General features: G+C 44.9%; 1 protein-coding gene across 6 annotated transcripts in view; it reads right to left on the minus strand.

Moving 5' to 3' along the window:
- Window positions 1-6,488, minus strand: part of LOC133489270 (xenotropic and polytropic retrovirus receptor 1 homolog) — a 246,898-nt gene extending 240,410 nt beyond the window's left edge. For all 6 annotated transcript variants that reach the window (XM_061798176.1, XM_061798177.1, XM_061798175.1 and 3 more), the window contains exon 1: window positions 6,133-6,488. In XM_061798176.1, the coding sequence (XP_061654160.1) occupies window positions 6,133-6,201 (69 nt within the window). In that variant the 5' untranslated portion in view covers window positions 6,202-6,488. The remainder of the gene's footprint in view (window positions 1-6,132) is intronic.
- Window positions 6,489-10,908: the final 4,420 nt, after the last annotated feature.

The following is a 10,908-nucleotide window of genomic DNA, read 5'->3' on the forward strand; positions in this document are numbered from 1 at the left end:
GTTGAACATGATTCGCAAGTCATTGTATTCTGTTTTTATTTATGTTTAACACAACGTCCCAACTTCATGGGAATTGGGGTTGGAGATATTTGACTACAAGTAACATTACAAAGTCAAATTGCGTTATTTGTCGACGGAGGCCGGGGGGACAGAAAAGGAAGGGTAGGACAGTATGTGGGAAATGACCAAGGCATTGCGACTGATGAGTGGTGTGGTGGAATGCTTTTATAGTGTCTAAACACCTGTAAGAACCTGTGAGTTGATCAGACATGCAAAAACCAATGAAAAAGGTTTTAAAAAAAAAATAAAATAAAATAAACATTCGAGGGGGCGGATCCGGGGGGTTCCCCCGGGCCCCGCAGAGATTTTTTTATTTTTATTTTAACATAAATTAAGCAATCTGGAAGACTGAAGGGTACATACAATAAGGCAAAATAAAACAAATTTCACACACAAAAACATTTATTTTCACCGCTCAAGTGAAAATAAATGTTGATGTTGTTGATGTACAAATTTAAGATTATGATTAAATTTGCCTCATTTCTTTGCTTTTTTGTTTTGGCCTCCAACGTGAGCCAGGCCTATCTCCACCTGCACCTGATGCCTGCTTTAAGCTGTGCCACATGAATAACATCCTCCTATTTTCCAGAAGCACTCTCCTTCTGGAAAATAATTGACTAAACTCATTCTCAAAGGCTAATCCCAAATGCATCCTCCAGGAAAATAAGTACAATATTTTTTGGTTTTTATTGGTCATTTCTGAATTTGAAGTTAGTTCAGTCTGTGTTGTGACATAATCCCTAACATCGCTCTGTCGCTTAATACATTGAACTTTAACATCCGTAAACTAATTAGATAATTGTAGCCGTGTTTCCTAATTAATACAAGATGTACTAGCCAAGCGGATCAACTCTTGTCGCCGATGTTATGTGTGCTTAGTGGTTCTGCTGGGACCACAACCAGGGCCACAACCCGCAGCACCTCAACGCGACACTGAACGAGAATACGACATTGGCTGATCTGATGAGCAAAAATGTTGCTTAAACATAAGAGTAGCAATATTTTTGACACGGTCCACATCACAGTTATGACTTCCCTCGGAGGGCCGTACGACTGTGGACCCATATAAATGAAAGATTACCTCACATACTGTAATTACAGTATACACAATATTTTGATGAATAACCAGTTTTGAAATCAGATGCCTATAAAAACATGTTTTTCAACTATTAAATTTCTTTTCAAAGGGGGATTGGTAACAAAGAAATGCTTTCAAATATCTCAATGGTATTACACCAGAACACAATTAGCAATTTGGATTTTCTTTCGTGGGCCACATAAAATGATGTGGTGGGCCGGATCTGGCCCCCAGGCCACCAGTTTGACACTGTGCAATAGAGGATGTCCGCTCCAGAGGTGGGTAGAGTAGCCAAAAATTGCCCTCGAATAAGAGTACTGTTACTTGACAATAATGTGACTCAAGTCAAAGTACAAAGTAGTCCTCCAAAAAATTACTTAAGAGTAAAAAGTACACAGTGAAATCATTACAAGAATTGAGTAAATAGTGACTGATTTCTGATTTTTTTTTTAACCACAGCATGAACAATTTTAAAAAAAATGTAAAAAAAAAAAAATGCAAATTCTGATGTTGCTATGAGTGAGCGTGTGTGTATGCACAGTCAAAACAAAATCTGCAATTTACTGCACGGTGTTTTCTCAAGTTATACCGTAATTTCTCGTGTATAATGCGCACCCATGTATAATACGCACTCCCAAAACTGACCTCAAAATTCTGGAAAACCCTTCTACCTATGTCTAATGCGTTTTTACAATGCATGATTTTGGTTTGACCCATATGATCAAAACGAAGTATTATCTGCATTCTGTTGTTTTCAAAGAATTATTCCGAAGTTAAGCACTTTATTTAAACACGTAATCCTTTTTTTTATTATTTACTTGCTCTTATTTTGATATTCACAGCCCTATTTTTATTTAGTAAATTAGAAAACACACAGTTGTGCTCATATGTTTGATTACCCAGGCAGAATTTGTAAGATGGGTACAGTTCTTTAAAGAAAACATGAAGGACCAGGCGAAACACATTGTATTTTAATGGGATTCAAATTAAACGGTCAGGCATTTCAGAAAAGGATTATCATTAAACAAAACATAGCCATAATTGATGATGGTTGTTGATCAGTCATCAATCATATTTAAAAAAAAACAATATTTTACAAATTCTGCAAGGTTATGTAAATTTATGAGCACAACTGTAAATATATGCAGTCATACGTACCCATGTCATATTGGAATGAAAGTGTAGACTACACTTTTTTTATAACCTAGGTGACGGTGGCATTTTGCAATGAAAGTGTACAGCTTTTTCATAACCACTAGATAGCGGCATACATTTATAAAATGTGAGAGTTTTTTCCATTTGCCCCTATATACCTATGTATAATGCGCAGTATTGACTTTTAACAATTTTTTTTGGGGGGGAATGCGCATTTTACACGAGAAATTACAGTAAGTGAGCTGAAATATCCATGTTTGGGCAGACATTGCAAGACAAATACAACAATACATGAAAGCTGTTGTTTTTGTGCCTCTAAATGTAAACATGACGAGTTGCGCGCCGTTCCCTACATGGTAACGATGACCTTCCCAACTTGGCCGCCACGTAGGCACAACGATCAGCGGGGCTGGCTTATCTAGTGTTAATATCAATGTCCGGGAAGCCCAATAGAAGACGTTGTGTGAAGTCATGTGACTTTGTGTCGTTTGATTGGTGAACAAGACTTAAACTTCACTCGTTCTTAAACTGGATTGGAGCAAACAGCGCCAATGTGGAAGTCTAAGTCGACGTCTCGCTCACAAAATAGTTGCTAAATAACCACAGCATGAACATAAAAAAAAATATACACAAAATAAAATGTGAATGTGCAAATTCTGATGCTGCTGTGTGTGTGCGGGTGTGAATGCACAGTCAAAACTAAAAAAAAAAAATTCTGCATGGTGTTTTCTCAAGTTGTAAGTGAGCTGAAATATCCACGTTTGGGCAGACTGCCAGGCAAATACAACAATCCATGAAAGCTGTGGTTTTTGTTCGTTTGTTTATATTTAAATTTCAATTAAAAAAAGTCACACAGAGTATCGGTATCTTAAAAAAATAAATAAACAACCACCCCAAAAAGTAATCAGTAACGTATCAAATCAAAGTTGTCCGGTATCGCCATCACTACTCCAAGAGACTTCTTTGTAGGTCTAGGCCTTTGACATATACCTCCCAATGCTGGTAGACGGAGGCAAAACCTGCAGGTAACATCGCAAAGAGAAATCATGCAGAAAAGCTGGTAAAACATTTTACTGCTCACGACTAAGTCAGTCTGGCAAGGATTAAAATCGCTAACCAGCTACAAGCGACCATCCCCCCCAACGGAGAACAATAAAGGATTAGCTGACGACTTGAACACCTACTGCAGATTGACAATCCATAAACAGGACGTGAGAAGTATCTTTAATCTAAAAAAGATCAACAAAGCAGCAGGCCCAGACCTTGTGTCCCCATCCTGCCTTAAAGTCTGCGGGGACCAGCTCGCCCCAGTCTTTACATAGACCTTCAATAGTTCTCTGGAACTGTGTGAAGTACCATCCTGTTTCAAACGCTCCACCATCATCCCAGTCCCCAAGAAACCAGCAATCTTGGGTCTGAATGACGACAGGCTTGTCAGCCTGAAATCTGTGGTCATGAAATCCTGAACTTCATCCTAGAACACCTCAACGGCACGGGGACCGAGGTGAAGATCCTGCTCGTGGACTTGAGCTCACCGAAATCCTCTCCTTCATACTTCTTCAGCGATAATTACAGCGACCTGACGGGCAGGACACAGCAGGTAAGGCTTGGAGACAACACCTCATCCACACACACCATCAGCACCGGGGCGCCCCTAGGACGTGTCCTCTCTCCGCTGCTCTTCTCTCTCTACATGAACGACTGCACCTCAAAGCACCCAGCTGTCAAACTCCTAAAGTCTGCAAACGACACCATAGTCATCGGCCTTATCAAAAACTGAAGAGTCTGCATATCGACAGGAAGTCTGAGGCAACAGATACCTAGCCTTGGCGTATCCAGTCCACAGCCCTACAACCGATGTATCGAAGGATTCGTGGCAGATTCTGTATCGTTTATGGAGTCTGCTACTGATACAGTCGTATCGCTCGCCTTTACAAAGGGACATCTGGTCGCATCATTCCCAACACTGTTTATAGCCTCAAAACAGCGTTGGTTTCTTGGCGAAAAGCACATCCCCACGGCAACAGCATTTGTCTAAAACTCACAAACTTTGCATTGCAGCATCATGAAGTCCTTAACATTCTTCTGAGCAAATATTAGGTATATAGACTTAACCTGCTTGCAGGGGGACAACAATGTAAGAAATGCCATTTCCTTGTGCCAGTTAGGTGGTGCTATTAGTCCAATTCCCCCCCATAAATGCTTTTAAGTGTTGACTTTCATCGGGTGTGTGAAATTTTGAAAAGATATGAGCATCTGGAGTCAAGTTCCAACAGCTTTTGATGTCACGGCGAATCATCAGAATTCGCCACGCCTTCTGCCGATACATCACAATTATTATTATTATTTTTTTAAACAAAGCATTATCAACGTCTTGAGGCTTTACTGACCAAATTTTAGGTGGATGTGGTCAATGTGCTGGGAGCAGTACATTAAAATGTGGATTACACTTTTTGTGGCCATTAGGTGGCATGATATGTATAACAAAATATTGTCACAGATGTCTTGAGGGTGTGACTGTTATGAAATATGAAGTTAGGGATTTTTGGAGCATATACAGGGGAGTTATTAAGCATTTCCTGTTTTGTGGCAAAGGAAATTTATCGGCAAAATTTTATGCCCCGCCCCCATGATATAGTATGGAAAAATAAAAAGCTGTTCACAACTTTTAATGTCTCAGGTCTTGAGATGGTACAGACCACGTTTGTCGGCAAACGGATGAAATTCTCTTGGACAGGTTCACAAAGGTATGACCCCTGTGACTGTGCAAAAATTGTACATTTAAAAAAATAAAATAAATAAAATAATCAAACCTCACTTCCTGTTCATTTTAGGATATGGTTTCGCTGATTTTTTTTGTACGTTTCAGGAACTCCACATGCCTCCAAATTTTCATAGGTGTTGGCCAAATGTGCCGCAGATAGTGCTCTGTAGGGGGCTATAAGTTATGTATGTGTCATCGTGTATGAATTCCCGGGCATGTTTAGGCCCTCACAAAATTCAGTCTGCTTAACAAGAAGAACTAGAGCTGCGAGCAGCCATTCAGGGCCCTCTCATCCCTGGCCACGTTGGGGTAATGACACATTGCGGATGCATTCTATAGAAATGCGTACCACACTTCAGAGTGATATTGGTATAAAGTCATATTTCATTTTCATTCCCCTTTACAATTATGTGCAGCACAACAGCGCGGGGAACACCAGGTCACCACAGAAACAGTTCAATGCGTTTCACACACTTTCCAGCGGGACTTTTTTTCATTCCGCCTGCATTGCATTATTTAATAATTGATCATTGAAACCAAAGAACGAAACTCCATCAAAAAATACGTATTGGCTAGGAAAATAGATAAGCAAGACAAGAGACATCCAAACTTGATTTCAAAGCCTCAATATTGCATTTGTATGAGTGCGGTTAAAAATGCCAATAAAACGCTCAGAAACAGTGCTAATCCAAAACTAATCGCCCCCCCCCTCCCAAATATAAATGACCAGCTCAAAATGCTCGGAGGTCAGCAAGAATCGAATGAAAATTCGGTCTCGCGTTATTGCGGTAGATGGAAACAAGAACACACAACCCTGAACCCCAGAACAATAACATGCTCAGTCAGCATGTATTGACTGACTGGTTAAACGACTTGACGCCGGGTTCTGCTGGCAGATGTAAACCATCCGAAAAAGCGAAAGAAAACAATTCCAATATACTGTATATCTGTCGCTTCGAGAAGAGACAATTCTGGACAACAATTACGCCAACCAGAATCGGTTTCCATTATTTGCAAAAACACAATTGAAACTTTCAGTCAGGAGCTTTAAATAAACATTTGATTGCAGACTTACCTCATACTGAATGTACTGTTTTCTCCATTCCGGAGTGATGTGAGCTGAAAGATGCTCCGTGAATTTCATTTCCAAATACGTTGACCCCACAGATCGCCGTCCGTTGATCGATCGAGTGGCTGTATAAACACCCACTAGGACAAACCAAACAGAGCTAACCTAAAATTGTGTACCTACTAGTTCGAGTCACCATTATGACTTCACGGCAACATAACTAAAGCTTCCAAATTTCGCCGTTTTAAAAGTAACAGTGGTGCCTTGGCACAATATATATTAACATTGGATCGAGCACGAAAATGTAAACAATCGCACAACGAGGTGCAATGACCTCTTTAGTCACTGACAACCGTTTCTCTCAGACTTCTTCTTCTTCTGATGGGAAGCAACTTTTGGCACGTTACTGCCACCTTCTGTAATGGAGTGTGGGTCGGATCATTCTGTTTCACAACGTCTTGTTTTACCCTCGTCTTCTCAAAAATAAAAACATAATTCACTATTAATAATTCTCTGGAGAACGACTCTTCACAAAGCTACGTCCTCTGCTTCCAGCAAACAAATTAGTTTTTGCCTCGCTGTATTATATTTAACACATGATTCTAACACATGCTCTATATAACTATAATATAATTATAATAATTAATTAATTAATTATTATAATATAAAGAACTGCTTCTTTGGCATTTTGCCTGCAGGGTCATGAGATGGCACCCACACAAAAATAACACTAACCATGAAGCACTGCAACCGCTGCCATCCATCCATTTTCTACCGCTTATCCGAGGTTAGGTTGCGGGGGCAGTAGCTTTAGCAGGAACGCCCAGACTTCCCTCTCCCCAGCCACTTCCTCCAGATCTTCCGAGGGGATCCCGAGGCGTTCCCAGGCCAGCCGAGAGATGTAGTTTCGCCAGCGTGTCCTGGGTCGTCCCCGGGGTCTCCTCCAGGTGGGACGTGCCCAGAACACCTCACCAGGGAGGCGTCTAGGAGGCATCCTAAACATATGCCCCAGCCACCTCATCTGGCTCCTCTTGATGCGGAGGAGCAGCGGCTCTACTCTGAGATCCTCCCGGATGACCGAGCTTCTCAACCTATCTCTAAGGGAGAGCCCAGACACCCTGCGGAGGAAACTCATTTCGGCCATTTGTATCCGGGATCTTGTTCTTTCGGTCATGACCCACAGCTCGTGACCATAGGTGAGGGTAGGAACGTAGATCAACCGGTAAATCAAGAGCTTCGCCTTTCGGCTTAGCTACTTCTTTACCACAACGGACCGATACAAAGTCCGCATCACTGCAGACGCTGCACCGATCTGCCTGTCGATTTCCCGTTCCATTCTTCCCTCACTTGTGAACAAGACCCCAAGATACTTGAACTCACCCTGGAGAGGGCATGCCACCCTTTTCCGACTGAGGATCACGGTCTCAGATTTGGAGGTGCTGATTCTCATCACAGCCGCTTCACACTCGGCTGCGAACTGCTCCAGTGAGAGTTGGAGATCACGGCTTGATGAAGCGAACAGAGGCCACCAAACCGGACCCCCTCTACGCCTCGGCTGGGCCTAAAAATTCTGTCCATAAAAGTTATGAACAGAATCGGTGACAAAGGGCAGCCTTGGCAGAGTCCAACCCTCACCGGAAACGAGTCCGATTTACTGCCGGTAATGCGGACCAAACTCTGACACCGGTCGTACACCTGAGTAAAATTGGAGTCAATGAGGCATTTTTCTTCTGACTCAGTAAGGTGCGTTTCTTGTAATAGGAGGAGGTCTTTTTAAGTTTAGTGGTATAATCCATAATCTTAATTGTCTTTGCCTGCGATCGAATGCCATTGACATTCCAAAAGTTAATTGACGTAATGGGTGCGTGCGTGTATCATAATTTTAAATAGATTTGGTACTCTGCAGTGGCACGGTGGATGACTGGTTAGAGCGTCTGCCTCACAGTTCTGAGGACCGGGGTTCAATCCCCGGCCCCACCTGTGTGGAGTTTGCATGTTCTCCCCGTGCCTGCGTGGGCCTTTTTGGCCTGTGTGACTCCTGAGGCAGCTGATGGGTACCGGCTGGCCAAGCGGAATGCAGCTTTGGTGGTCGCTGAAGCAAAAACTCGGCCATGGGAGCAGTTCGGTGAGGCCATGGAGAAAGACTTCCGGACGGGTTCGAGGAAATTCTGGTCCACAATCCGAAGTCTCAGGAGGCGAAAGCAGTGCACCATCAACACTGTGTATAGTGGGGATGGGGCGCTGCTGACCTCGACTCGGGACGTTGTGAGCCGGTGGGGATAATACTTCGAAGACCTCCTCAATTCCACCGACACGCCTTCCCATGAGGGAGCAGAGTCTGGGTTCTCTGAGGCGGGCTCTCCTATCTCTGGGGTTGAGGTCACCGAGGTGGTTAAAAAGCTTCTTGGTGGCAGGGCCCCGGGGGTGGATGAGATTCGCCCGGAGTTCCTCAAGGCTCTGGATGTTGTAGGGCTGTCCTGCTTGACACGCCTCTGCAACATCGTGTGGACATCGGGGACAGTGCCTCTGGATTGGCAGACTGGGGTGGTGGTCCCCCTTTTTAAGAAGGGGGACTGGAGGGTGTGTTCCAACTACAGGGGGATCACACTCCTCAGCCTCCCTGGTAAGGTCTATTCAGGGGTGCTGGAGAGGAGGGTCCATCGGGAAGTTGAATCCCAGATTCAGGAGGAGCAGTATGGTTTGGGTCCTGGCCGTGGAACAGTGGACCAGCTCTACACCCTTGGCAGGGTCCTCGAGGGTGCATGGGAGTTCGCCCAACCAGTCTACATGTGTTTTGTGGACTTGGAGAAGGCGTTTGACCATGTCCCTTGGGTGATCCTGTGGGGGGTGCTTCGGGAGTATGGGGTACCGAACCCCCTGATATGGGCTGTTCGGTCCCTGTACGACCGGAGTCAGAGTTTGGTCCGCATATCCGGCAGTAAGTTTCCTGTGAGGGTTGGACTCCGCCAAGGCTGCCCTTTGTCACCGATTCTGTTCATAACTTTTATGGACAGAATTTCTAGGCGCAGCCGAGGCGTAGAGGGGGTCCGGTTTGGTGGCCTCAGTATTGCATCTCTGCTTTTTGCAGATGATGTGGTTCTGTTGGCTTCATTTAGCCGTGACCTCCAACTCTCATTGGAGCAGTTCGCAGCCGAGTGTGAAGCGGCTGGGATGAGAATCAACACCTCCAAATTTGAGACCATGATCCTCAGTCGGAAAAGGGTGGCGTGCCCTCTCCAGGTCGGGGATGAGCTCCTGCCCCAAGTGGAGGAGTTCAAGTATCTTGGGGTCTTGTTCACGAGTGAGGGAAGAATGGAACGGGAGATCGACAGGCAGATCGGTGCAGCGTCTGCAGTGATGCGGACTTTGTATCGATCCGTTGTGGTAAAGAAGGAGCTAAGCTGAAAGGCGAAGCTCTCGATTTACCGGTCGATCTACGTTCCTACCCTCACCTATGGTCACGAGCTGTGGGTCGTGACCGAAAGAACGAGATCCCGGATACAAGTGGCCGAAATGAGTTTCCTCCGCAGGGTGTCCGGGCTCTCCCTTAGCGATAGGGTGAGAAGCTCGGTCATCCGGGAGGATCTCAGAGTAGAGCCATTGCTCCTTCACATCGAGAGGAGCCAGATGAGGTGGCTTGAGCATCTGATTCGGATGCCTCCCCGACGTCTCCCTGGTGAGGTGTTCCAGGCACGTCCCGCAGGGAGGAGACTCCGGGGACGAGCCAGGACACACAGGAGAGACTACATCCTTTGGCTGGCCTGGGAACGCATCGGGATCCCACCGGAAGAGCTGGATGAAGTGGCTGGGGAGAGGGAAGTCTGGACATCCCTGCTAAAGCTACTGCCCCCGCGACCCGACCTCGGATAAGCGGTAGAAAATGGATGGATGGATGGATGGATGCCCTCTGTTACATTTTTGAACTCAAATGTTGCCGGGCATTAATTGTTCATCAGTGCTAATTGTTCATATGTCTCTGATGTGCAGATCTATCATAACAGTTTCCCATCTCCTCTAAGTGTCGTCAAAGCACCAACAGCTTCAGAAACTGTGCGTACGCCAGCCACGAAGTTGACGTGAGGCAATTCACATTTCCACAGTAATTTCACTCTTGATACATATATCATATATTATCAAAATGGCGCTTACCCGTGTGGACGCCTCTGTTACATGCTCTCTAGTACTGTATGTTTTTGTGTTTTTCTTTCGTCTTTGGAGACATTACGCGACTCAGTTACACAAGGGAAGACTTGGTAAAATCAGGGAGTCTACCCCGGACTTTCTTTCACCACCTTTCGCAAATCCGCTCAATTTTTTCACCGGGGCAGCGACTGTGTTCTCTGTCACATGGAGGCGTAGGCGACACCACAGAGTGAAGCGTGCCGGCATCCAAGTGAAGCTCCGCAAGAGAGGATACAGATTGGCGTTTCCGTAGATCCACTCCCAACCTAACAAAATGGACGAGCTTCATCTTCTGATAAAGACCAGTAAAGACTTCGGACGTTCCACCGCCCTGTGCTTTACGGAGACATGGCTTTGTGAGGCTGTGCCCGACGGCGCTGCGTCATGGAGGTATCGGGGAAAACAAAAGGCGGCAGGATATTCTTCTATATCAATGAAAAATGGTGTACGGACATCACGGAGCTTAGCACACACTGCAGCCCGCATTTAGAGTCGCTGTTTTTGAACTGTAAGCCATTCTACTCGTCGCGTGAGTTCGCATCTTTCATTCTTGCCCGTGTTTACATTCCGCCTCAAGCTAACACGAACACCGTACTGCTA

The sequence above is a fragment of the Phyllopteryx taeniolatus genome, chromosome 14 (genome assembly GCF_024500385.1).
Source record: "Phyllopteryx taeniolatus isolate TA_2022b chromosome 14, UOR_Ptae_1.2, whole genome shotgun sequence".
NCBI classification, from domain to species: Eukaryota; Metazoa; Chordata; class Actinopteri; order Syngnathiformes; family Syngnathidae; genus Phyllopteryx; species Phyllopteryx taeniolatus.